The 27,513-nt window shown below is 57.9% G+C and overlaps 2 protein-coding genes across 5 annotated transcripts; both read right to left on the bottom strand.

The window, feature by feature from the left end:
• Positions 1–87: 87 nt before the first annotated feature.
• On the bottom strand, positions 88–19,979 carry SNAPC4 (small nuclear RNA activating complex polypeptide 4). Its single transcript, XM_038548762.1, is given in 25 exon segments — positions 88–308; positions 1,219–1,328; positions 2,345–2,746; positions 2,748–4,015; positions 4,593–4,620; positions 5,332–5,442; positions 5,947–6,017; positions 6,390–6,630; positions 7,671–7,804; positions 7,919–8,150; positions 8,464–8,543; positions 9,413–9,507; positions 10,835–10,929; positions 11,075–11,181; positions 11,372–11,519; positions 14,394–14,558; positions 14,858–14,930; positions 15,016–15,120; positions 15,932–16,013; positions 16,356–16,434; positions 16,963–17,088; positions 17,241–17,408; positions 18,355–18,401; positions 19,106–19,243; positions 19,927–19,979. Coding segments are annotated over 23 exon segments (4,089 nt in total). The 5' UTR covers positions 19,236–19,243; positions 19,927–19,979; the 3' UTR covers positions 88–308; positions 1,219–1,226.
• A 1,288-nt stretch (positions 19,980–21,267) lies between these two features.
• ENTR1 (endosome associated trafficking regulator 1) lies at positions 21,268–27,513 on the bottom strand. Of its 4 annotated transcripts, none has more exons than XM_038548784.1 (10): positions 27,313–27,450; positions 27,035–27,184; positions 26,402–26,470; positions 25,413–25,528; positions 24,732–25,145; positions 23,936–24,009; positions 23,541–23,625; positions 23,271–23,333; positions 22,760–22,899; positions 21,268–22,261 (listed from the first exon to the last, which is right to left on the bottom strand). In XM_038548784.1, exons 1-10 carry the CDS (start codon positions 27,380–27,382, stop codon positions 22,162–22,164), a joined length of 1,281 nt encoding a protein of 426 aa, XP_038404712.1. In that variant the 5' UTR covers positions 27,383–27,450; the 3' UTR covers positions 21,268–22,161. The 4 variants fall into 4 exon arrangements, 3 of the variants coding, with proteins under 3 accessions (XP_038404712.1, XP_038404711.1, XP_038404713.1); XM_038548783.1 differs by having other exon boundaries at positions 21,305–22,261; positions 23,514–23,625; XM_038548785.1 differs by lacking the exon at positions 27,035–27,184 and having other exon boundaries at positions 21,305–22,261; positions 23,514–23,625; positions 27,235–27,513.

The following is a 27,513-nucleotide window of genomic DNA, read 5'->3' as shown; positions in this document are numbered from 1 at the left end:
TCCTCAGACCTCAGGGCCCAGCCATCCGGGTCCTGGCACGGTCAGGGGAGCCCCAACCCTCTGCCCAGTCTCTTAAGGCAACAAGAATCTGGGGCTTGCCTTTTAATAAAAAAATAAGCCATTCACTTTATTCCTTCAAACATTCCTTCCGATTTGTGCTGGAGGACTAGCCAAGCCCCAGTGGCTTCACGGTCACACGGCGAAGCCTCCCCCAGCCTCCAACTGCTTTAGGCTGCTTCCTCCGGGAGGGTTGGAGCTGGGCTCCACAGGCAGGTGGGCTCACTGGGGTCCAGCATGGCTCCCGCCTCCTGGAACACAGAGATGCCCAGATGGTGGGGACACCCTGACCCCAGCCAGACCCCAGAGATGGTGCTGTAGGATAGGAACCAAAGGTGGCATTAGGCCTCCTCCGAGGGCGCAGAACCGGGTCTGGCTGCCCACCTGCAGTCCATGCAGGGGGCCATGCTGAGGGCAGGCCCTAGAGCCTGGGTGGGCTTCTGATGCCCCCACCCCCACCCCCAGCATCCCCTCTGTGGACCCTCTCAGGGCGCAGCCCCACTACACTCGCAGGAGCTGGCTCCCACCTCTGTAGACCAGACATCTTCCCCCACATGGGATCTCTGCACCATGAACTCAACTAATCCGTACTGAGGGCCTACTTGATGCCTGCTCTCTGGGCACTGAGGACCCGGCAGCAAAAACCAAATCATATCACCGCCCTTAAGGGCTCACGTTTATGGCAGACACGCATGTAAACCATGTCGGGTGTAGAAGAGACAGTGCTAGCAAGACAGACATTGACAGTGGTACTGCCCCAAGAGAACAGGCAGAGAGAGCATCTCTGAACAGCCAAACACTGAGCAGACATGATTGGGATAAGGGAACAAGCCTTACAGACATGGACGAAGGCCAGGCAGAGGGGACAGCAGTGCAAAGGCCCCGAGGCACACGTGGGTCAGCAAGAAGGAAGCACCAGAGCCTGGAGTGTGCAACCCAGTGGGCGAGGGTGTAGCTAGGGGAGAGGGATTACATGGCCCTCCCCACAAACGGCTCCCATAGGCCTGTATAACCCTCCCCATCACACTTGATGTGAGCTCCTAAGGGCGATGATAGTCTGCCCCACATCTGGAAAGCTGTGGGCTCCTGTGTGCCCAGAACAGAGGCACGGGGAAGGCCCATGGTATAGGGGTACCTGCACCCACCCCTGCCCCTGCTTACCCTGCTGCTCACACCAGCCGTTGCCGCTTCCGGGCATGCCAGGCATGCCGGGTTCTGCGCACATCAAGGCTGTCACAACCGTCCAGGCTCTGCCCAGGGTCTGGGGCTCCCTGAAACAAAAGCCAGGAAGAGGGCACAGGAGTGAGTCCCCACTAGGACAGATAGGGAGAGCAGTGGCAGCGAGCAGTCACGCCAGGGGGTAAGCTACATGCTGACAGCACAGTGCAGGGTCAGGCTGCTCCCCAGACCTTATCCTTGCAGACAGTGTGGCTCGCAGAGGACCAGAGGCCCCAGCACATGCAGGGGCCACACGTGGGCTCTTGCTTCCCCCTACCCCAACGTAGGGGCTCCATTGCCCTTGAGGACACTCCAGAGCAGCCTCCTACACCCCGGTCTTCCCGGTCAGGCCAGCAGGGCAGTGGCCAAGAACACAGGCAGGTGGCAGCGGAGAGCTTGCACATAGGGGACAGGAAGCTCTTTCCCCCACAGCCCCCCAGCCACAAACCCTGCCTCCTGCTGTCCCAATGGTGCAAAGGGGAGCCCCACCTGGGAAGCCTGTAGGAGACCCCACAACCTCCCAGACCTGGCACATGACAAAGTGGCCAAGCTCTCCCATGGCCCCAGGAACAGGTCAGAGGATGCCTTGCCAGAGGCCCCGTAACCCCGTGGTACACATGGCCACAAGGACACAGGGACACCTGCCTGCACATGTCAGGCTTCTTGCCAGGGAGTAAGGATAGTTTTGCCCCCACAGGTTGGAAAGCTCTTCTGGGGCAGCTACTGCCAGAGCCAACAGCTAAAGATCTCGGGGTCCCCAGATACGCAGGGACAAATGCAGTGCCACCTTTGTGGAGCTTGTGCACCACCACAGGAGCCCGTGTGTGCATGGGATGCATGGGACCCAAGATCACCCACTCCTTCCCTCAAGCAAGGCCACGAATGGAGAGGTTCCTCTTTGTTTCCCACAGTGGCCTCAAAGGAGGCCACATCCGTACAGACTGAGCAGGCCCAGAGCCAGCTTCCTCCTCAGCAAACCGTGGCCAGCCCTGGGGGCTGGAGCTCCCACCACATGTGTGTGGACATGGCTGATGGCCACAGGGAAGCAGGGCAGGGGGCCCGTGCCTACCTGAACAGGGATGGTAGCTGCTGGTCCTGCCTGAGGACCACAGGTGAGCTCCAGCTCCCCCAGGTCATCCTCACTCTCAGGGTCAGCCCTCGTGGCCAATGACAGGGTAGTGGGGACGCCGTGGGGAGACAGGGTGGCCAGGAGTGCAGGGAGGGTGAAGGCAGCCAGGAACCGTGCCTTCAGCAGCAGGTAGGCCGGGCTGTCCTGGAGCTGCCTCCGCACCTGTCCCAGTGAGGCCTGCAGGGCTCCAGCTGCCCCACTGGGCATGAGGGATGTAGCTCTCTGCTCTAAGGTCTTCTTGTGGAGCAAGAGTCCAGACAGGGCCCGAAGGCTGCACAGGGCAGGTGGCTGGTAGGGTAGCCTGCTCCCCAGCGGAGGCACGCACACCCCCTGCTTTCCCCTGAAGCCACTCCTGCACAGCTGCCTCGCTCTCCTGGGACAGGAGGTCCAGGTCTAGGGCACCCCTCTCAGGCCTAGGCCGCGGTGGGGGTGGCCTCTCCAGGCCCAGAGGCCCCGGGAGTCCCCCTGGCCTTGGGGACCCTGGTGTCTCTCCTGGACCACTCTCAGCTTGCATAGGTGGCTGGCTGGATCTGCAGGGCTTTGCTTCAGGATGGTCAGCCAGGAGTGTGGCTTGGGAGGGTATCCTGGGCATAGCTATCTCCTGGACCACTTGTGCCTCTCCAGGGAAGGCAGGTCCCCCAGAGGCATGGGCCACGTCACCACCCATTTCCACAGAATTTTGGGACTGGCAGAGCATTGGAATGGTCAAGAGGTCTGTCCTGGAGGGAGGATCTGAGTCTGTGTCCACGTTGGCCGGGGGCTGCCAAGGGTGGCTCAGCCCAGAGGGCCTGGGGTCCCGGCCTACCTGCATCCCAGGCAGGGTGGGTGACAGAGTCACTGACAGTCCCTTGGGGTCAGAGGTCCCCCCCGCTGGGCCTCGAAGGCCCACCACAGCTGGCACTGAGAGCAGCCCCTGAGCCGTGAGCACCCAGGTGACAGGCAGAGGAGTGGTAGCCACCACGTGCGGCCCCTCCTTGTGCATGCCCAGAGCTGGCGTCAGGCTGAGGGGCTGGACAGGCAGCTGAGTGGGGCTGGGGGCTGCAGGGAGAAAGAGTGGTGCCTCAGGCAGACCCTGCTTCCGAGACGTGGCAGGGGCCTGGGACTGTCCCAGACCATCTTGATGGCCATTCACGGAGACCTGGCTGGGGCCCAGCACCGGAGCTCTGGAGGCAGCAGGAACAGCCTCTGTGGAGGCCAGGGTGCAGGCCACGACTGGCAGGGTGGAGGGCCGCTCGTCCTTGGCTGACGTCCTCAGCCCAGTCACTGCAGGGGCTCCAGGCCCAGAGAGCACCATGTCTGTGACAGCCAGGCCCGAGGTGGAGGGGTGGTGGGGGGTCTGTGGTAGACTAGGCTGGAGGATTAGTGGTGAGGACAGCAGCAGCGGTGTGAGAGCCACAGTGCCCTCGGTGGCCTTCTGGGCCCGGGCCTCCCGAAGCCGCTTCTCCCGAAGCAGCTCGGAAACGGTCTTGGGCTTGGGCCGGGGGCCACTCGGAGCTGGCAGGGGCGCCTGTGGACTGGACTTGGCACGGCAGGGCTGCCAGCCCCTGCTCCCCTTGTGGCTGGTGCTCTGCTTTGCAGGCTCTCGTGATGGCAGGCTGCAGAAGCTGCGGCCTGCAGGAGAGACAGAGCTTACGTGAAGAGCTCCGTATATGTGGACCGGACATGGGCTTCCCCCACATCCCATCAGGAGGCCCCTGTGGAAGGCGGGTGGCTGCTGGGAGCATGGAGTGGGAGCCCTGGTGTCTGAGCTGCATGTTCCCAGACCTCCCTGAGCTCTGGCTGTGGCCAGGGCACTGGGTGCCAGGCAGCAGGGCCTGTCGCATACCACACATCAGCACCGCACCTTCAATGTCCCCAAGACAAGGACGGCTGGGCAACACCGCCCACCTCACGTTGTCTCCCAGGCCCCAGTCCCTCGCATGATGCTGCTGGTGTGGGGAGGCTGGTGGCAGCCAGCAGACGCCCCTCCCTGATGCCTGGGACTGGCTCATGTGCCACGTAGGTAGGAGCCTAAGGAGCTGCCTCTGCCCCCTCCTGTCAGCCACGCTACTGTCCTTGCTTTGGGATGCAGAGACCTGGCACCAGGGCCACAGTGCTGCTCAGAGCCCGAAATTCAACGCCCATGGAAGGTTTGCTCCCTTCCCACTACAGGAGATGATCAACACAGGAGCAGAGAGGCAGACAATACCTGTGGCGTTCTGTGTACTTGAAGACATCTGAAAAATAAGTGTAAGCGCTTCAGGGAAGTACCCAGGGTCCAGACCCACTTCTCTACCCCCAGGGAAGCCTTCCTTCTGCCCTCACCTGCAGCAGAAACAGGGTCCCAAGCACCAGAGCCTCCTTCCCTCCCACCCACATCCACCTACAAGTACCACTGGGTGAGCTCATCACAGTGTGGTCAGGGCTGCGTGGGGTGGAAAGACAGGAGCTTGGCTCTCCAGGCAGGAGGCCTCAGGGGCTCCGGGGCCTGGATGGGGCACCACAGGGCTGACCTGGTTGGTCCGCCTTTAGCTGTGACTGGACTTGAGGACATGGGTTTTCACAGACAGAGCCCACACCTGGCATCCCACCCCAGCAGGGCCAGTGCCTAGAGCAGCAGATGCCCAAGGGCTCAGAGGCCTCCATGCAGCACAGGCTGTGGGACCAGGCAGGCCTGAGTGCCAGTTCTGGCTCTGCCTCCCCTGGACTTGTCACAGAGCCCCTCGGGGCTCCAGGCAGATGGGCAGACACCAGGACATCTCAGAGCCAGCAGGGCTGTTCTCAGGAGCTGACCCAGCCCCTAGGACACCTGAGAATGCCTCCTGTCTCTGGAAAGGGTTGGCATTGCCTTACTCCCCACCTGGGCAGCTGCCGTCCGCCCCAGCACTGGCCCTGCCATGTCAGGAATGGGAGGAAGCCTGTGCCCAGCGCTCACCCCTACTTCTCACCTGTAGGAGCCCAGGCCCTGGGTCCTGAGCACTAGTCTGGAGAAGGGCAGATGACTGGGCCTTCCTCTCTCGAACAACCTCCATGCAGCCAGTGGTGTCGATCTGGAACAGCTTGAGGGACACATGTGACACATGCATGACATACTTGTGACAAGAGCCCATCCCCCTTCCCTGCCAAGGACTGAGATGATGAGGGTGTCTGCAACCAAACTGCACCAGCTCTGAGCACGGCCCCCAGGGCAGGTCCAGAGTCCAGTACAGCCCCTCAATGCCACGACCCCTTCACTTAACCCAGCTGGCCTCAGGACCTGGGGGCATCGGAGCAGTGCTCCCACTGCACCTGGGTCTCTTTCCTGAAGTTTTGTTTATGCACTGGGGCTCCAGGCACCCCGTCCCTTTTCAAGATGGGGTTTAATGGTTGCTGGAACGCTATTCCAGTACTGTCCCTTCCATAGTGACTTCTCTGTTAAACGTCACAGGCCACTGAAAAACCCATTCCCAGGGCCCAAAGCTTCAGAATGTTAGACTTTAACAAGTGAATCCACCACAAACTTCAAAATTCACCGGGTGAAACAAAGTACAAGACGAGAAACTTCTATGTCACGGGCTTCTCACCTGGATAAAGAGAGTGAACACGGGGGTGCTGGTCAGCTGGGCATCCTGCAGCTGCTTCCTGAGGCCATCGGCTGAAGGAACAAAGGCACACGTGCAAGGTGGTTCTGGCTGCTGGCCCTGACTGGCCTCAGCCCTGCCCCCCCGGAAAACACGACCAGCTCTCCAGAAACCCAAATGCAGATATCGTGCACCTGAGCCCTGAGAAGACCCTTGCTAAGGCCTGAATGGCTGTTTGCTTGCCAGGCCGTCCCCTGGGTGCTAAGCATATTGGGAGACAAAACCCAACCAGCCCTCCAAATGGATGCTCTTTAAAAAGATGAGACAGGCACACGGGTCCCTTCCCTCCCTGTGTTCCCTCCCCAGCAGGGTCACCCCTCATCTGCTCTGTGTCTTCCCCCACCCCAGTCCCCACAGGAGCTCTCAAAGGAGAGCTAGGGCAGTACCTTGAGTGTGCACTGTGGCAGGCCTCCGGGAAGTGCAGGGCAGGACATCACCCACCCACGAGCTCATGGCCATCAGGAGCTGGTACTCAAGGAGCCTCCTCTGCAGGGCCTGTCCCCGCCACCGCCGCCTGTTCCTGGTTGTCCTGTGCCACAGCTGCTGTACACGGGGCCTGGCCACACTGCTATCACCAGGGCTGGCCCCCAGGGATGAGCTGAGCAGGCATGACTGCCTCAGTTTCTCCTATATAAGGAAGAAAGGCACTTGGGCTTCCCAGCCAGGCTTGGCTCTGGGGCTGCCCGTGCCCCACCCTTACTACCCCATACTCCTTCCCTGTACTGGCAAAAGGGGGACCAGGCCGAGAGGGCAGTGGTTATGGGGGCTGTGGCGGGCAGCAGCTGGGGGCTGGCTCCTACCACCATCTGACACCAGTAGGCTCTGTTGGTTCTGAGCACCTGCAGCAGATGACTCCCACTATTGCAAATGTGAGGCTGGACACATGGGGAACCCTGGCACAGGGCCTGCAGGGGCAGCACGCACAGCCTTATGCCCAGGTTCCAAAGCAGGGTGGTGGGAAGTGCCCTGAAGTGCCCTCGGGCAGGTCCCTAAGGCCTGGCACCAACAAATCTGGCTGGCTTGGCTGCAGCCAGCACTAACAAGGTCCCCGACCACCAGCAGGCCCCTGAGCTGATGGTACCACGTGCTCATAAATCCCATGGGCAGCAGCCTCTGGACCGGTGCCCAAGGGCCTGACAAGTCACAGATATGGCAGAGGAGCCATGCAGCGCAAGAGCCGGCACATGTAGTCTGCCCCGACAGCCCACTGTCTCCTCAGGTGCCACAGAGTGGAGTCTCCAACTGCTCCCAGGACTCAGTAGCCTGTGTGCTGCAACCCCACACGCAGCCGAAGCCAGGCATGCCCCAGGGCCCTGACACCTCAGACACCAACCAGGACAGGCACACACAGGGCTGCAGGACAGGAGACCCTCCTGCTTGCTACCCCTGCCTCACCACCGCTCAGGGACAGACTGGTCAGAAACGGCTCTGAGTCCGGGAGCCTGCCCAGTAGAGGCCTCCACAGCTCTCCTGCATGGCTGGTAAAGCAGACCAGTGGGGAAACGAGGCTGCTGCCCTACACACCATTCACGAGGTGTGAACACTGTACAGAGCCAGGACAAGGTGTCTGAGGCCCCTCCATGCCCAGGAAAGCCTGCTGTGCCTCAGCACCAGTCTTGCTGACCCTCGAGTAGCAATGTGGGATGCAATGGGGCCTGTGGCCCTACCTTGTTGGTTGGCTCCTCTGAGCTCAAGGGATGAGTGTCCACCAAGTCTGGGTGCCCGACGCCTCCTGCACTGTGGGTGCTGTGGGTCCCGGAGGGGGCGTGTACCCTGCCCACCTCCTCTGTGGGAGCCGAGGCTGTGGGGTGAATGGCCCCGCTGCCATCCTGAGCCTTGCTGGAGCCTTGGGGAGGGCTGGAAGGTGAAGCATGGTGTCCTGGCCAGCCCCGGGCCCCCTCTCCACACGGCTCACCGGCACTCTGCCTGGCAGGCACCCACAGGTCCATGTCCGGCACAGTGTACTGTGTGGACGGTGGTGCCTGGCCACCTGTCCCAGCCTCCGGGGCTTCCTCTGGCTCTGAGTCCTCGCTGTTCCCGCTGCCGCCCTCGCCACTGATGTCCTCACTGCTGGTGTCCCCGCTGCTGGAGCTCCATCGCACACTGCGAAGGGGACGCCGCCTCCTCCTCCCCCGACTCTGCTTCTTCTGTGGGGAAGGGCTATATGGAGGCCTTGGCTGCCCAGGGCTTGTGGACCAGGGATAAGGTGCAGGAAGGCTGGCCCTCTGAGGAGAGACCCTGAGCAGTCTGGGACATGGCGTGCTGAGAGAACAGCCCCCCCCGGCCATTCTGAGGTGATAGCAGCTCCCTGATAGAGCTCAGGGGCTCTCTGCCCTTGGCCTCTGGGAAGAAAAGATGCCAGGACCAGAAACCAGACGTCCCTCCTCCTCTCCCTGCCCGGTGGTGATGCTGGCCCCATAGGTGATAGGGCCTTTGGACTGACTTTTAGTAAAGCCTCACCCTGACCATGATCTTCCACTTGCTCAGACACTGGGAGCCCGTCCGATGAGGTAGTTCAGAAGCTATTTTTGCCCAGTGACCTACAAAACAAAACAATGTGGAGGCTGCTTCCCAGAATCTGTGACGACGTATTTGCCAGCTTGGACAACGTACTCTTCTCGAAGACACGCTCTCTAGTAAAAGACAGACGCCATGTGCCATCGGAGTGCGTGCTCACCAGCACACCACTCCCTGCATCTAAGAAGCCCAGGGATAGCAGGGTGATCGGCCCTTTAGCAAAAGTCTAGAGAACACACAACTGAGGCGAGGAAACACACTCTGCGCTTATGTAAATGTAAACCATTTCCTCTGTCCTTCTGACAGTACAGGCAGGAGGACACTGGGGCCTTCTTTATAGGACTGTGTGACCGGTGCAGCAGTCAGAACTCTGTGTGCACCTGAACTTGGCTAAGCCACGTCTAAGGATCTGCTGTGGATAAGAGCAGATGCAGAGACCGAGCTCTTGGCTCATTCCAGCTTGGGGACAGAAATGAGAAATGGAAACATCTGTCAACAGATGTGTGGCTGAGTAAGCTCTGTCCTCTTCCTCAGGGAGACGGGACACAGCTGGTAATACTGGGAGGTCACAAGACACATAAAGACAGAACATTCATAATGGATAGCAGAACGCTGCATCATAAAGTGGAAAAGAGCAGACTCAGTGAACTCACACCAAGAGACTCAATTTTAAAAAGCTTCCCTAGAAAGGCACCCAGAGAGCGGACCAGGCAGGTGCGAGTGGCTGGTGGCAGCCTTCTCAAGGAGAGGAGAGGAGTCACGGCCCTCCTTACTTTCCATCCCCACTGTGCGTCAGTGTGCAAGGGGGAAAAGTGGGGACAGGGAGACAGCTGGGGTCACCGCAAGCTGTGCCTCCCAGGGGCTCAGGGCCGACAAGAAGCCCAGGACTTACCAACACCGTACTTCTCAATCAGCTCAACCAGCTTCTCCTCCTCGCTTGCATTCCATCTCCCCTTTTTCAAGCTGAAGTGTAGCCGTCTGAGATACCTGCAAACAGCAAGGACACGGGGGCATTTCAGGCGCTAGAACGCCCTCCCTCAGCCATCCTGGCTCCAGCAAGGGCTTTGAGACCAGCACCAAAGTTCAGGTGATGAACAAGGAATAGATTAACTGGACTTCATCAAAATGAAAACCTTTTCAACACGTCTCACAGGATGCCATCGAGAAAGGGAACACGCAGCCCCCAGACTGGCAGACGTGGCCACTGATAAGGAACTCGTAGCCAGAACACGTATCAACTCACAAACCTGTGACACAAGAGCGTGCAGGTGCCTGTGTGGCCCAGCTTTCCGCTGTGGGGGTGCAGTGATGCTGGACGACACGGCCGTCCCACAGCTAACTCCCAAGGAAGCGCCACACTGCTTCCACGGCACCCGCAGCATGTGCCCTCTGCACCCTCGTCAACAGCTGCCTGCCCTTTCGTGCAGTTTTATTTTATTTTATTTTTTAATCTATCTATCTATCTATCTATCTATCTTTATTTATTTATTTATTTATTTATTTATTTATTTATTTATTTATTTATGATAGTCACAGAAAGAGAGAGAGAGAGAGAGGCAGAGACATAGGCAGAGGAAGAAGCAGGCTCCATGCACCGGGAGCCCGATGTGGGACTCGATCCCGGGTCTCCAGGATTGTGCCCTGGGCCAAAGGCAGGCGCCAAACCGCTGCGCCACCCAGGGATCCCTCTCGTGCAGTTTTAAAGCAAACGTCCTGATGCAAGTGAAATGGGGTCTCACTGTCACTCTGATCTGTGTTTTTGCAATGACTAATGACACTGAGCACCGTTTTTGTGTGCTCTCTGGAGAAACGACTATTCAAGCCTTTGTCCCTTTCCGGAACTGTGTGCTGTGGTTGGCAAAGGGTGTTTCTCTGGGTGGTGGTCACAATGTCCTGAAGTTGGGGGGATGGGCTGCACGCTCCCTGAGGACAATAATCCCCCCAGAACACCACTCTTCACGTGAATGTGCCATATGGCACATGGATTAAGTTGTTAGAAACCGTTAAAAAAAAAAAAAAAAACCAAGAAAAGGAGATCACCAAAGCAGCCTTCCAAGGATCTTGCTGTCAGATCAACAGGGTCAAGGAAATAAGCCTTGAGCCCAGTGGGTCAGGGGCCACCTCAGGTTAAGCTCGGACAAAAGCCTGGTTCTAAAAACCACGGACGTCCTGCTTCCTGTGAAGTCACCGCTGGCACGTAGGGCTCCCACGGCCACCCTAGCTTCCACCAGCAGACTACCCGGGGCCATGGGCTGCTCGCCTACCGAGAAGTGACCCCAGCAAGGCCTCCCTCACCCAGCGAGGTCCAACTCACCGATCTCGGCACTGGGCATCGCTCCTACCTGGCACCTCTTCCCGGATTTTAAACCAATCCTGCTCCCCATATTTGGCAACTGCTTGAAGCAACTTCTGCAGGAGAGAAAGCAAACAAGCAAGGCCTCTGCAGGCAGCCATAACCTCCGCAGCCCGCAACAGCCCATTTCAGAAGGGACGGTGGGCACCTAGGCTCACATCCCGGGATGGCTCTCCTCGGCTTCCACGGCCATACACTCACCGCATCTTCCTCTGGGGCCCAGAACCCCTTCTTCAGGCTGGGGTCCAAGCTCTTGGTCCACCGATAGATGAGCTGCATGGAATCTCTCCCTTCCATGTAGTAGACAACTGGAGACAGAGGAACCTGGTGAGCACTGTGCTTCCTGGGTCATCCGGCAAGGGGCTGCATGACCTGACTTCCCCTCCAGCCCCTTGTGCCTGTAAGGACCGAGTTGCATCCGCCTATGAGGGGCCTCAAGCTGGGCGACATGCAAGCTGCGGCAGGAGCACAGGTGGCAGGACCTACACGGGCACTCACTTCTCCGGTAGGGGATGTGGCTGCCGACACGCATCTCCTGGACGAGCTGGGTGAGCAGGCGGTCCTCTTCCCGAGTCCATTCCTTGCGCTTCAGAGCCTTGTTGTGCTGCTGGTACTTCTGCAGGCACTGGAAGGCACTGCGGTTGGTCTTCCCAAGACCCAAACCAAAACAAAGTGGGTGTTACTGGGCGGGCACCGCCTGCAGAGGGACGGCCAGGGTGCAGGTCATTTGTGCCTTGCAGGCCATGCATTTTTGTGAACCAATGACCTAGTTACTCCTACCAGACCCTGCAGGCACAGCGGAAAGCACGATGGCAGATGACCGTGAAGCACCAGTTTGCAGCTTCACCAGACGTGTATCCAGAAAATTCTGTTATGCTTCATTTACGTGACCTCAAGGTGACACTGGACTACTGGATGGCAAACGCCAGCTCAGCAGCCTGTGAGAGGAGCCTCCCTGCAGAGCTCATGCCTCTGAACGACATGGGGGATGCAGTGCTGCCCTAATTTTGGGGCTCTGACCGGTCTCTCTGAAGCCTCCATGGAGGGCAGCTGAGAGGAGCCTGCATGTTGGGCAGCAGGGGGCCAGTTCTTGTGGCGCCCACATCTCTGGGGAGGCCATCCTAGGAGAGCTCTGGAGCAACCGTATTCCAGCTTCCACAGGTGCTCCAGTTCAGCATGTAAACCGCCAGTCTACACAGCAGAAGCTTTTGCCTGAGCATGTCCCCCATCACCCCCTTACTCCCCTTCAGAAAGAGTTTCCCAAAAGCTAATTAACTTTTAAACACTCTTTTTTTTCCTAAAGAAGACTCTCGAGTTAGAGAGAATATGACATGTATGGTTGGATGTAAGCAGTCTGCTGGCCTACAAGGTCTGGGTTTGGTGATGCCCTTTCAGACTCAACACCAAAAGCATGGTCCTTGAAAGAAGGGATCAGCTGGGCTGTGCTAAAAATGAAACCTACTGCTCAGTGGAGACAGCAGGAGAACGAGACGACAAGCTGCACACACAAGATGCGTCTGATAAAGGCCTGTCATTCCAAATACACAGGAGGTTCCTTAAGACTCAGCAACAAGACAATCTGATTTAAAAAATAAACCAGAAACCTCAGCAGACTCTTAACCAAAAACGACCTGCAGATAAGAAATAAACTACCACATGTTTGTCATCAGAGATGCAAAAGTAAACGAGACGCCACCACACGTCTGGGAGAATGGCCCGAATCTGGAGCCCAGATGCCGTTGCATGCTGGCAAGGACCCTCATTTGTGGCTGGGGGCTCACAGCCCAGGGCGGCCACTCCGGAGGACAGGAGTAAACATCCTCTTAGCATACAACCACTCCTTGATTTTTCCCCGAAGGAGCTGAAAAGTCACATCCACACAAACACCCTTGCACAGATGTTGACAGGAGCTGCAGTAAGGACTGCCAAATCCCAAAATGATCAAGAGGCCCTGCAGCAAGTGGGTGGACTAAGCGAGGTCCATCCAGATAATGCGCTGTTATAGTGCTCAAGAGAAATGAGCGATCAGGCCGAGAAAAGGCACAAAGGGGAGTAAGTCGTCCAAACAGGCTGCAGGCAGCAGGGCCCCAGCCCCATGACATCGTGGAAGAGGCACCGCTGTGGAGGCTGTGAACTGTCTGCGTGAGACTGCCCCGGTGGACACGTCCCCCACACTGCCCAAACCCAGAGTGCACCGTGACACAGCCCCGACGTCCATGCTGGGCTCTGGGTGCCCACACGCCAACACACATCCAGCCTGTTACACAAAGCACCGTTCTAGTAAGGGATGATGATGGGGGTGGAGCAAGGGATAGAAGGGGAGCCTCTGCATCTTCCTCTGTTTTACTAGGAACCCAAACTGCCCTCAACCAAAAACCTTAAAACCCAAGAAACTAAGGAAATAAAGACTAAAAACAACTTTAAAAGCACAACTCAGGGGACGCCTGGGTGGCTCAGCAGTTGAGCATCTGCCTTCGGCCCAGGTCGTGACCCCAGGGTCCTGGGATCGAGTCTCACATTGGGCTCCTCGAGGGGAGCCTGCTTCTCGCTTTGTGGGTGTCTCTCTGTCTCTTGTGAATAAATAAAATCTTAAAAAAAATTTTTTTTAGAAAAAGCACAACTCAGGAAGTGTGTAAAGCATACGTGTACGGCACCAGGTTACCTGGCTGCTCAGGATAAGCAGCACATCTCGTGCTTCTTCGCAAGGGTGGGGACGTGCCTTTCTGACATCGGCGGGGCGCTCCAGCCCAGCGCACTACAGATGAGCTCGGCAGGACAGACCACAGACCGTTAGCCAGGTATGCGCTGAACCCTGTGCCCTCGGGGTCTGTGCGGCCTCCGCACAGCTTTAATCAGGTTTGGTTCAGTGGCTACGATCACGTGTCTGTCTACAGAAGCGGTCAATCCAAACACCTGGACTTCATGGACGACCTTCTTAGGTCGTAAGCCAGTAAAGCTCAAAGCCAGCACAACATGGAGGATTCTGGAGACACCTAACTGCCTAACACCCTCCCTACACAGGGCCGAAGCGGCGGCCAGAGTCCGAGCTCATGGCGAATTGTTCTTGAGAGGCAGGCCTTCAACACCTTCTCAGTGGAGACAGAGGCTGAGCGGAACCCTTGGTCCTTACCTCAGAAATGAGGAAAACAGAAGAGCCCAGAGAAAACTGGGAAGAGTGTTCCCCTCAAACCCCATCAGAACCAACCCCTGGGCTTCACGGGAATAAGGAAGGATCCAGAAGGAAGCCAAAAACAGGCCCTGGGAAGGAGGGGGAAGGTGGGTGAGCACTCAGAGACAGATGGGGGCTGAGGAGCCAGAAGCTTCCGGAGATTCAGCCCAGGGGGCTGGAGAGGCTACTCTTCTCCTTGTAGGCCACACCCTCAAAAGCAGCACGATGATGAAGCTTGGCAGCTCCCAGGGCTGTGGCATGACAGGCAGCCCGTGGCGACCCCAAGCCCGCCCAGTCTCCCAGCCGTGGACCCGCCCCTGCCTGGTCTCGGGGGCCCCCTCCGGTCCTTACCCCTAGCTCCTTGGCAATCGTCTGCCACTGCAGGTGGCCATGCTTGGCGGCGATAGCCTTTAGCTGGTCCACCTCCTGCCCACTCCACTCCTGCTTGTTGATGCTTGGGTGCTCAAAGTTCTGCCAGAATTTCCGGATCTCCTCTGCGCTGCGGCTGCCCTCAAACTGCACCCACAGAGAAACAACCCAACCTGAGAGGACTGTCGTGCTCTGGTGGCTGGCGGCCTGGAGCCCCAGGAGAAGCAGGGTTTGGCTGCAAGCACATGCCTGAACCCTCACACCCTTCTGTCTCAGGAAAGGCACCTCAGGCCAGCAGGATGGGCCCCGTAAAGCCTCTCCACACCGCTGGATAGGCGCCTGCCCAGGGCTTCACGGCAGATCTGGTGGCCACTGGGGACGTGACCTGACTGCCTGATGCTGATTTGCTCATTCTAAGCCGCCAGCCCAGCACTGCCCCAACTTACATTAACGTTGGAAATCTTCTCCCAGTCGTGGTTGTCAAGCCTGTTCCCCAGCAAGGCCTCCTCTGGGAGCTGCCTGGAGGAAGGGACAGGCTGCCAGCGTCATGCCTGGCCTTCCACGCCTCTCCCAGGCCACACCATCCCCGTAAGACCCAGCTCACCGGATGTCTTGGGCCTCTGTCTCCGCCTCCCTGCTCTGCTTCTCCAGGACCTGCCTCTCTGCCTCGTTTGTCACCCTACTCTGTTTCTGGTGCAAGTACTCAAGCCTATGGGCAAGCAGAGGCACCAGGGTTATCTGTGTCACCCCTGGGGGGCAGGGGGTGGGGTCTTGGGGCCAGTTCGGCTTCCCCATGCACGCAGGCATGCGCGTCACTCCACGCAACGAAGCTCCACATCAGGGGGCACACGCCAGAGCCTGGCTCCAACTCCACGCCTGCCTCTTACAAGCAGGAGGCTGCCCAGCTTCCCACCCACAGGAAGCAATGACGCTCTCCCTCTGGGTGCTGCTGGCGACATGTCAGCAACTAGTGTGGCTATGTGTACAAGGACACACGGTAACAAACCCCAGCTCGGCGTCCCAGCTGCCAGCCTTGGCCTGGCATGCAGTGAGATGTACTGTGGGTAGCCTGGCAACAGGCCAGAGCCTGCAGTCGCCCCTCCTGAAGGCCAGGGAGAAGGACACCATCACAGAAGCAAACCCTGACCCGCCCATCAGCTGTGAGACCTGGGCAGACCCAGGGAGCCCTGGCCCAGCCAACAGGCGCTGTGAGTTGATCACATGGTGTCACTGCATCACAACACAAAAAGGTCTCGAGAACGGCCCACTTCAGACCAGCGAAACTGCCCGAGCTGCGTGAGTGAAGACAACCATTCAGCCTGCCTGGTTCTTGCACGCAGGATCTCGAGCTCAGCTGCCTTGCTGGGGACAAGTTCCGGGATCGGCGCCTCTCCCACTGCGACCAGGGGGTTGCGGCCACACCGGAGCATCTGCCCATCACAAAGCGTCTGGCCTGGACACCCCCCCACCCCCGCCAGCTCCCCGGGGAGGCTGACATCTGAGGCCATGCTTAGACTTACTTCAACAGCTTCGGCTGAAGCAGGCGCTGCAGGCGGTCGCTCACCACTGACCTTCGGAGCAGAGCCTTCTCCCAGTTTTTCCCTAACGACAGACAATGACCTCAGCAGCGCCTTCCCTGACTTCCATTCGAGGAAGTGGTGGGCACACGACCAGTCCAGGGCCGCAGCACCGGCGGGGGGACCAGGCTACAGGCACAAGGGCCGCTGTCCAGCAAGGATGCCCTGGCCCACACTCACAGCTGGGCCCCTGGGGCTGGGAGTGCAAGGATGGAAAGGCAGACCGGATAGTGAACTGTGTGGATCACAGCCCTAACATGGCGTGGGATAGGCGGGGGTTTTGAGTGGCCAGTCCCAGTGGTCAAGGCCTGGAGGGGGAGGCACCTGGGGAGAGGCAGGACTGTGATGCTGAGGCCCAGGTGCTTACACTTAGTCACCAGGAGCTCCTCAAAAGCCTTGATGCCCTGGGCGGCCTTCTCTCGTGTCTCCTCGTTGGCAGGAGGCCCCTGCCAGATAAAGTGGTGTCACGATGTGGACAGAACCCAGGTATGCTCACCTCACAGGCCGAGCATGTTGCTCTGAGGCCCCACTAGGACTCTGGAGCCCTTCCCCTTGGCCTCCTCGAGCAGCTCAGCCTCAAGGGAGTCCGGGCACTGGACACCTGGGCCCAGGGCTACTGCCTGGTGACTGGCTGAGGGCCACGACCCAACCGGCATGGGGTGGGCTCAGCAGTTCCCTGGGACCTTGCAACCAGGCCGCCACGATTCTGCCAAGCTGCCCCGACCTTGGCACCACCTCTTACAGAAATGCCCCCAGGCTTACTTGTGGAGCTGAGATCACCTTGCCACGTTCCAGGGCCCAAGACCCTGACTTTCACCACTGGCAACAGTGGAGAGTTTGAAAGAGGCTAGAGAACATTACCCTGAACAATCCAAGGGAAGCCGCAACACCCCCAGCAGGTGAGGAGACGAGAGCCCCTTCCCACACAGCCTGACCTTCTCCCCAGTGAGTAGAGCGGAGCGCCAGTTACTCACCACTCCAGTCACTCTATCCTTGAAGTAGGGCTTCATGAAGTGCCCTATGTACAGGTTCGGGGGCAGGCTCTTGCCGTCCTTCACCTTGGGGCCTTTGGACCCTGCCAGGTCACTCATGATCTCTTCCTGTGGCAGATACAGAGGGTCCACTGGGGCCAGGCAGCAGTGACTGCCCTTGTGGAGAAGGGGAACCAGGCAGCCAGGGAGCAGACTTAGCTCAAAGCCCTGGTACTGGGGTGTCTGGCCATGAGGGTTCTGAGGGCCAGGCCCTGTCCTACCTGCTGCTCCCTGTTCTGGGCCAGCAGGAGGCTGACCTCCGCCAGCCTCTCCTGGATGACCTCCTGGTAGACCATGTTCAACTGCAGGCAGGTCTCTGGGTCTTCAGGGAGGTTCTTCTCCTTGGGGTCGTCCTCACCATTGCTGGCCTCACCCCACCTCTCCTCTTCCTGGTTACAGGTGAGAAATGGCAGGTGAGAAAGAAGGCATGCAAACACCATCCCTCTTGTTACTCAGGGCAGCACAACGAGCGTGAGTTCACGCTCCGGTCCCTGGAACAGCAGGAGACCACCCCGACATAGAGCATGTGCACATTCCACATCTTAAAACAGAAAACAAGCTTCTGAAGGCACCTCTGGGATTAGAAAGGATAAGGAGGTAAGTGCTGTTCACTTTCCACAATAAATGCTTCTGTGGAACTCAAGGCTCTGAATGGGCTTGTGTGCCCTCATCCCTGGCAGGGGCAGTGAGCACTAACACGGGTGCAGAGGGCCACTGTGGTGCCAGCAAAATTGAAGACTGGAAATAATCCACAGGTCAATTAGGTGTGGAACTATGTAAATCTAAGCCAGGGGGACTACCTGGCAATCAAGAAGAGGCACTTCTGTACCTATTGCCTCATTGAAAGAACAAAAATCCAATCATAAAGATTCTCTAAATTAACATGAAATTCTAAAATAAGCAAATAGCAGCAATAAAAACTGGCGTGACTTGAATACTACCTGCCAGGCACCGTCTTAGGTGATCACACACATGGGCTGAACTACCTGTGCTGTGACTACCCCACTGCACCCTGCAAACTGAGCACAGACAGGCAAGCTGCAAAGGGCCAGACTCCAGCAGTACGCTCAAAGCCTTCCACCTGTGATGTCATACCCAGATCTGTGCGCATTAGGAGGAGCTCAGGAAAGCCAGGAGACATACACCCCAAGCTATAGACAATGGTTATTTCTAGGGAGAATGTTAATTTTGGTGACAGACGCTCTGTGATATATCACCTCCACTAACAAGCACATGGAAAACCCAAATGAGCTCAAAGAACCCCTCTTGGTCTTGGGCCCACTGGCAGGGTGGGGTCTGCCTTGGCAGGCACAGACAGTTCAGGCCAGTAGTTACCGAGACAGGGGAATCAGCAGCATCCGAGTCCTCCTCTGGCAGTGAATCTGTGAGAATGCAAGCACATCGTGTGGATGACCAGTGACGGGATGCCACACCCGCCAAAGGGATGACCAGCAGGTGCAGCACAGGGTCGTTTCCTGATGGTCAGAGGTGGGTGGGGGCTGGAACTGGACCTTCCCTTCCCATCAGCCAGTGTCTGAGCACTCACTGACCGGACAGGACAGGCCCTGAACCAAGGGCAGGGTCAGCCAGAGAGGGAAGGTGGACCATGCTGGAGGCCAATACAAAGCTCGGATTACAGGTGAAAGGCAAGCCCTGGTGTAGCCCAAAACACTGAGAAACAGCCTCAGGACTGCTCCCCAGGGCCGAGAAGAGGCAGGTAGGCAGGAGGCCCAGTTTCTCATAGTTTCTGACCACACAGGCAGGCCTCCAATCAGATCTGTGGCGAGGGCCCTGAGGGCCCAGGGAGCACCAAGGACAGCCCCGGGGCGGGGGGGCGGGGGGGGCGGACGGACACGGGACTCTCAGCTGTCTAGTGTGGTGGTGACTGACAAGCAGAGCTCTGGAACCTTCCGACTCCTCCGACTCCTGAGGACAGCATACTCACACCCAACCAGCAGGTTGGCCAGCTAAGGAGGAGCGCTAACAGGCCATCCCCAGGAGTAAAGGCAGAGGTCGGTGTGGGCGAGCACTGGGCTGGTACGGAGGCCAGATGGATGGGTTCCAGCCGTGGCCTGTGGAAGCTTACCTGCATCAGAATCCAAAGCAAGACCAGACTCAGAAACACCCACACCAATGCTCGAGGAACTGGGATCCAAAATCCTCTCAAGCTCTGCAATCTCCTTTGCTATCTTCTCTCTTTCAGCATCTACGTCCATGACTCCTACTGGTCAACGGGACAGATGACAGGATTTCAGGGACCCATCGTCCACACACGCATACCCGTGGTGGGGGTGCGACAGAAGCCTGACCAAAGCAGGCGGTCCTGCTCGGGAGCCCTGGGGCCCTGACCTGACACCTCCCACACGGCTCCCAACACCCGCTATCTGCTCCACCAGGTGCTGAAGCCACGTGAACGTGCCTGCCCGCTCCCAGGCAGGCTGTGAGCAGGATGGAGGCAGAGTGATGGGCACGGAACGGACGCGCCCCAATGCCGGCCAGTCACCGGTGCAGACAGGCTGTGTGCTAGCCCAGTCACCAGAACAAGGACAGCCCCAGGCCGAGAAAAACCTGAACCCAGGGCTACCAGCGGCTGCAGGCCGGTCCCGGGGATGGTGGGCCGGGCCCCGCACCTACAAGGGCTCCCGGGAGCGGCTGGCACCCAGCCCGACCTGGTATCTTAGCAGCGCCAGTCGGGGAGGCGCAGAACAGAGGAGGCTCGCGAGGCCTCGGCCCGGACCGGGAGCCGGACGCCCGGCCGGAGAAGCTCCCCCACCCCCGCCGCAGCCCCGGCGCTGGTGCACGCTGCGAGCGAGCCGAACCCGCCGAGAGCCGGTTGCCCCCGCCGCCCGTCCTCCCGCCCGGCCCCCTTCCGGACAACCTCCCGGACACCGACTCCGCGGCTCTCACCAGCCGCCGGCGCCGCCGCCAGCGCCTCCGCCCCCTGCACTTCCGGCGGCCGCAAGACCGGAAGTCGCGCCCCGCAGCCGCAGCGCGAAGCACGCCGGGACGGGACCGGCGTCGGGCGCTTGCTGCCCCCGCGCGCGGGCCGCGGGGTTGGGGGTGTGTGGGGTCGGCCGCGCGAGACCTCGTCCTTGCGGAATCCCGCTTGCTCCTCTCTACCTGTGCTAACTACCTCGGGCTGCTGCTGCGGCCAGGCCCCAGGGCAGGCGGCGCGCAGGACCGGAGGCCCCCCCCAGCCCCCCCCAGCCCCGCGAGCACCTCGGGGCCCATCCGGGGCCGTCCCGGGCCGGGCGGAGCCTGCCTGCGGTTGCACGTCCTCGGGGCGTGTGCGGAGCTGGGGCAGGGCAGGGGGCGCTAGTCCCCTCTCCGAGTGCCGGGCGTCTCCGGGGTGGGGGGTATGCAGTCTGGAAACCCGGAGTGCGCCTCCCCTAGCGAACAGACAGGCGGAGCTGGCAGGCCGAGGCGTGGGGAGAACCAATTGCAGGACCGGACTGGCCGCGAGGCGCTGGAAATCCAGAGCCCGAGCTGCACGTCCCCCCAGTTTGAATCTTTTATCATGGAACACACCAAGCACACGCGGGAGACGGAGCAGTAAGAGCCCGAGCGTGCATCCAGCTCCTTACTTCATCTAGACCCTTCTGGCGCCCGCAGCCTCTCCGCAAGCCCCTGTGGAGGTGGTAGGGGTCTGGCGGGCTCAAGAGCAGGTGGAACGCATCAGGGGCGCTAAGAGCCACCCCCTTAAGATGCTGGGGCTGCAGCTGTGCCCAGAGGCATCCTCCCCGGGAGCCCCGCCCCTGCTTTCTAGCTCATTGGCTGGCCCTGTCTGCTGGCCCAGAAGAGAACCGCATCCTAGCACTTGCTGCAGAGCCCAGAACCTGCTTCTTACCAGCAGGCTGGAGCAAGAGGTGAGGGTACCCTGAAGGACATGTCTGGCAGGGATTTCTGGAAAGCTCGTACCTGTAGCTAGGATCAGAGAGTTTAGCAGTCTAAATGTCTTAAAATTCAACCACGCGAAAGAATGCTGCAATACTAGACTCCAATCTGTCCAACTCCAAAACACGCAGCTCTGACCCCTAGTGCACTGGCCACTGTGATCAGGCCCACGCAGCAGTGGTCAGTCTCCCCTTGACCCCCCAGGGCATGGGACTAAGGCTTAACCTGTCAGCACAAATGACCTCTTGTGACAAGATGGAGGCCCTGAAGTCAGAGGCCAGTACTGAGTCTCAAGCATGAAGAACTGGTTAAGTCAGAAAGAAAGGGGCAGTTCATAGACTCATAATTTACTTATTATGTAGAATTTATAATTTATTAAGTAGAAAAGCTGTCAATTGGAACAGGAAGGTAAAAGGGAAATTTATTAAAAAAAAAAAAAATCTACAGAAAAATAGCCAAGAAGGCACATAGTGTAGGTTATGACTTCCCTATGTGGGAAAGCATTTGGAAAGGCACCCTGGCAGACCTTGTGCCAGCACAGGAAGGCCTGCACACTCTATAAATTCGATTCTAAACTTCATTGTATAAACCACCCCTGGCAACATATATCAGAACTCTCCAGCCCAAGCAGTTTTTAAAACCTGAAGGCCCACAGGTGTGTTTAGATGACTGCACAGAGCAGACAGCCTGTGGGACCTGGGGCTTATGTGGGGCAGTGGCGCTCAGGTCTCCCAAGGCAGGCACCACCCATGGGGCCACAGGATGGACTCCGAGCCAGCTGGGGACTAAATGAGGTCACAGAGGCACCAGGACCTTCTGAGGCTTCCTATGACTACAGCTCACCTACTTTCTCTCTTTCAAAATTAAGGACAAACAATTGACTTATAATTAGCATTCTAAAATGACAACGGAAAACATTATAAAACTGTGGTTTTCAGGTTTAGTAACTTCAAAAAATCACTGGCTTTTATAGAAACGTCTTCCGATAGAGCATCAGAGTCTGTCTGTGAAGTAGTGGGAGCTCACCCAGAAGGGCTGCAGAGGAGCCAGGCGTGGCTCTCACACGTGGCCTGCTTGTCCTTGCAGTTAGCTGCTAGTGCTGTCAGGTTATGAAATTAGTATGTCATGATAAATATCTTTACTACGGGTGAGGACAACACGTTTAAAGATGCAATGGCACTTCCAAATCCAGAGCACAGGGACGTCTGAGTGTGAGTGGTGCTGCAACCTGGAAGCACCTCAGTGCTATCAAGACTCCTCCTCTTCATCTTTAATTTCAGAAATTCTGTCTATAGATTTAAGGATTTCAGCTACAAGATTCAATGTTTCAGCTCCAGAAATCAGCTGCCTGAAACGGAAACATAGACATTATGGACCCGAGGCTATGACTGTCCAATGGCCCCAACAGGAGAGGGGCCCAGCCCGTGGCAGGCAGATGGGATGCTCGGGGAGGTCAGCACCAGCCATCTTGGGGGAGGGGGGTCCTCCTACGAACTCATTTGCTTCTTACGACAGGATGTAAACTGTTATTCCTCTCTGTTCAGAACTGAGGTGTTTGGCAGGTGTGGGAGTAGGGACCGTGATCCATCTGAGATGAGGGCTAGGTAAAAATGTGATTACTATGTGGATGGTTCAAGGGCCTGCTGGTCCCGCACACAATGTGTGGTCTCGAGATTAACGGGACCATTGAGTGCACTCCTGCCCCTAGAGCCCTGTCTGCTGTGAGCTGTGTCCCGGTTTCAAACACCAAGCTGAGGACTGCCCCTACTTCTGCGCCCCGAGCCCACTGGCCATCTCTGCCTCACCCCATCCCATGCCCCAGCACCCTCAGCTCCCCCACACTCACTTTATTGAGGCGTGGGCATTATTCATGACGACACGGAGGTTCTGCAAGGCCACGTCGGTGTTCTGCTTTACCACCGTCAGGCTGGCGCCCTGGCCGGACCGCAGGGCTTCATTCTCACGCTTGAAGTTCGAGACCTGTGCCTGGGGGTGGGCGAGAGCAGTAAAGCACTTTGGTAGCTGAATGGGAGAGCGTCTGGAAGGCAAGGCGGCTAAAGCCAACCCCAGCAGCCTCAGCAGAGCAGCAAGTAGATGGGGCTGGCCCCTCCTGAGAGGGCTCTTGGGGCCCATGGGACTCCCTGGCCCTTCAGTCCACCCTCTGCACAATGTGCAGAAATGGGAAAGCCGGGCCAGGGTCCACGCTGTTCTGGACAATCTGGTACATGCCCACCGCCCTTACGTGGAGCAGAGGAAATGGGGCCAGGAGGACCAGGCTGCTTCCTTCATCTGAGTCAGGGTAGGAGCCGCAGCTGCTAGGGAGGCCCCTGGAACCTGTGCACGTGCTGTCCAATCACCTGTAGCAAGTTGATCTCCTGCTTCAGCTTCATGACATGATTTTCTGCCTTCACAGCCCGTTTCTGTCACCAAAAAAAAAAAGGCATCAGCACAGTATACCATGGTGAGCCCCCAATGCAGGATGAAGCCAGCCCTTGGCCCCCACCCCAGGCCCATTATGAGGGATCCATCCTCACACCAGCCCGCAACACCCGGTGCATCACAATGCCCCCCCCCCCCAGACACCCCCCCCCTCCCCGCACCGTCATCAGCTCCAGGTTCTGCTCCACCTGCTGGACTACTGACTCCAGATCATGGTAGTCGCTTTCCTCCTTGATCATCTTGGCCTCCAGCTTCCGCTCTAGTGTCCTCACCCTTGGGACAGAAAACACCCAATTTTTAATACTCATGCACCTTACTCTCAAAATACACCCAAGAGGCAGTTAAGTGGGGCAGGGTAGCTAACACCACAAGGGCACTGGGCCTCGAGACTGACTGCTCTCTGGTTCTCAGCCAGCATGGTGGGTTTGGGCCTAGTGTTTGAAATAAACTTTCGCTCAGAACACAAGACACATACAATGAAAGCCAAGCTCGGTTCCACCCTGATCACTTCATTACTGACGGAAGACTAACTTGAGTGTTAGCAGGTGTTTTGAAGTGCAGCGCTGACTCAAAGCCTACGTACATTTCTGTTTGAGTCTCAGAGAAGCTCTGCACCTCAGTGAGCTTTCTTCTCAGCTTAGAATTTTCATCTTTCAGCTGTAAAGAAAAAAAATCCTATTAGAAACTATATCTCAGGCAGCCCCGGTGGTGCAGTGGTTTAGTGCAGCCTGCAGCCCAGGGCCTGATCCTGGAGACCCTAGGATCGAGTCCCACGTCAGGCTCTCTGCATGGTGCCTGCTTCTCCCTCTGCCTGTGTCTCTACCTCTCTCTCTCTCTCTGTGTCTCTATGCATAAATAAATAAAATCTTAAAAAAAAAAAAAAAAGAAAAGAAAAGAAACTGTATCTCACTGAAAAGGAGTCTGTACCTCTGCAAATTGGCTCTGGAACTGATGAAAGAATATTCTGGAAAGTCAACATACTGTTCACTTACAGAAGATAACCATGAATAGAATACTCTCCCTTTAAAAGCCTATGATCACGGAGGCCAGTTTTACTCCTCTTTTAGGTGATAATCATTTCTAAAAAAAAAAAACTTCTACTCCGAACACAGCGAGATGTCCCTGAGCGGGCCCTTTCCTGAAGGGTGGCCTTCGAGGGGCCTGAGAGGGGCTGCACCTCGCTGCCCCGCACACGGCTCTTCTGGTGGCACACCATGTACGGAATCCACCAACTCAGAGGACTGCCACATGGGAACTCTAGCAGACCATCTTGTCCCTGGAGCCAAGACCCCAGGCCCCCAAGGCCATTTAGAGGCTCCAGGTTGTCTGCTCAGACATGAGGTGCTGGCCAGGCACAGATGCAGAGCCCTCTCACTTACTGCTTCATAGCTTATCTGCAGTGTCCGGAGATGCCTGTCCCCCAGAGACTCTCCGTGAGCTACAAAGTCTGCACTGGGGCTCCCCGCTGGAGAGGTGTGAGAGTCAGAGTTGCTCAGTGTCCACGGAGGCAGGGTCTCGGGCCCCACCAGCTCCGATGGAGTGGAGAAAAAGGAGACATATGTGCTGCAAGGTGACGTGCTGGTGGCGACCCCTGAGGAGCGGGTCTGTTCCACAGTGGATGGCAAGTAGGCCCCATTCCACCCATTGTCCTCATCCTCGTCTTCATCCTCATCCAGAAGGTCACCAGCCCCCGTAGGGTCTTCAAAAAATGGCTGCTGATATTCCAGGCCATACCCCACAGTCTGGGAAGTTGAGGAGTTGCGGCTGAGTCCCAGTGAGTGTCTTGTGGGTTCCTAAAGAAAACAGTCAGAGGCACAGCTCAGACTCAGTAACCGCTAGCGACCTATCTTCCAAGGTGCTCAACAGTGGAACAAAAGGCCCTGTCCTGTCTAGCAGGGAAGAGGAGGGCTCCCAGCAGCTTCTCTACCCAACTTTCCCACCAGCGTGAGGGGCGGGCTCCCTTTCTCCCCCAGCTCCTGCCATGTCTCCCACGATGGAAGAGAGAGGTCCTCTGGATGTTTTTCTGTGAATAGTCATTGCAGATGATGCCTTGGATCTACCTTTGAATAAATCCTGTTGTTGGCTGTATCCTCTCCTGACAGGGTGAGGTTCTTGGTTTTCAGAAACTCTTTAAAGGAGAACGGATTGGCCTCTGTAAGATCTTCAAGTTTATCACCTGAAACAGGATCATACAACACAATTGCAAAACGTCTCCTGAAAATCATTAAAAAGGAAGCTCCACTTTAATTTTTCTAGAACACAAGAAAACAAAAACAAAAAAAATTTTTTTTCTAGAACACGACCACATCTAAAATCAGGACTTCACCCTTATTGCTCGCACTGATTCTAGGAAACGAAAAACCTAGCCAATAAAAGAGATGTACTTCCACACTCTGAATTCTCCTTCCTGGGGCACCTGGCTGGCTCAGTCAGTAGAGCGGCTTGGGCTTGTGAGTTCCAGCCCGGTAACAGGAGTATAGTTCCCTTATGAATTCTCCTTCCTGTTCCCAACCCCTTGGTTCCCCCACCTTGCTGCCCACGGAGACCACCCTCGGGATCTTTGGGAGGACAATGGGCCTCTACTCCCACACAGACTGTGTTAGTTGGCTTGGGGCACAATATGTGTTAGGGGCCGTCAGAGTTCTAATGGTACAGCTACATCGGGAATCAGTGCTCCACCTCTGTCCTTTCCCTGCTCACCCATCCATCCTTCCAGCTCTCCTGGTTCCTAACCAGTAACACCGTGGCCCTTTCAGTCCACAGCCATCTAAGCCCAGGTGCCAGCCTTGTGTAAAGCGGACTCCTGTTGTCTGAGCCCGTGAAGGCTCCTCAGACCCCTCTACTGTTACTTTCCATGTTGTGTCCTGCACGTCTCAGGTTCTCCCATCCCCGTACCCTCTTTCTACCCTAGGGTCAAGAGTCCATCCTTCGGACTCCACCCCACTTGGCAGACGAATTATATGCTGTCAAACTGACACCCCAGCACAGGGCACGTGCTTGGTACTAGGTGTTGGGGAGAGGGAAAGAGAGGACTGCTCAACCACCATACCTCCGAAATGTGTCTCTTGGGCTCCAGGAGGACCTTGCTTAGTACATTTCCCCTTTCCGTAGCCAAAATCTGCAAAGAGACGTCACTGCTTGACCATGATCATGGAGGCCCCTGTGACAACTTTTTTCCAACACGGGGTCTCTATTGCCATGATTCTCACAGGCCGGGGAACTTTTCAAACCCGAGGCCCCGGGGCTCCTGCCCATGGAGACGGTATGGCTTCCGTGGGCCCTGGCGTCTGTGATTCAGAAAAAGCTCCCTGTCGGATTTGATGAGCAGTGTTCGGTAGCGCAGGCCCTCCTGTGTCTTGAGATACCTCCTGAATACCCTCACAGGTGGCCACTCTCCTGAGACCCTGACACAACCACCTAGCTCTCCCTATGCCCTGGCTGCAGGGCAGCCTGAATGCTCCAGGGAGAGCGGGATGAACTAGCCCAGCCGCTGCCAGGGTCTCCTGGAAGGAGGTGGTCTGTGGGGCTTCTGCTGGGCACTTACCAGCCTACAGTGAGTGTCTGTACTTGGAGGGGAGCGCCCCAAGGCCACACTAAGTCGCTGGGTCAGGGGGGACTTAAGGCCACAGCAAGCAGCCTACAGGCCCAGCCAGCTCGGGGCTCCCTGAGGCTTGTCTCTCACCTGTGTCTCCCACGGAAGCTAGCACCGGGCTGGGCACATAGCACATAAACGTCGGCCGAATGCCGAAGAAGTGGGAGTCCAGGTCCCTGCCATGGGGGCGCTCACAGTCTAGCTGGGGGAGACAAGACCGGCGCTCATAGAACGCTGGAGCTGCAATAACAACGAGAGCGATTGGCCGCGCTCTTCGCGGCCCGCCTCACCTGCAGCCCGGCCCGGCGAGGCGGGGGCGGCCCCGGGGTCCGGCGGGCTCGGCCCCGCCGCCCCGCCCGGCCGCTCACCGTCCGGAATGACGAGGCTCCGGGCTCGCGACAGCGGAGGGACGCCCGGGCGGCGCGCGTAGCCCGCCATCGCCGCGGGCCCGGCGGCGCCGGCCCTCCCTAGCCCGGCAGCAGCGGCTCCATAGCCCCGGCTCCACCCCGGCCGCGGCCCGACTTGCCCGCCCCCGTCGCCCGCAGCCCGGCCGCCGCTCCCAGCCTCTC

Source organism: Canis lupus, chromosome 9, assembly GCF_011100685.1.
Source record: "Canis lupus familiaris isolate Mischka breed German Shepherd chromosome 9, alternate assembly UU_Cfam_GSD_1.0, whole genome shotgun sequence".
NCBI classification, from domain to species: Eukaryota; Metazoa; Chordata; class Mammalia; order Carnivora; family Canidae; genus Canis; species Canis lupus.
This window is presented reverse-complemented; position numbering and strand designations above follow the sequence as displayed.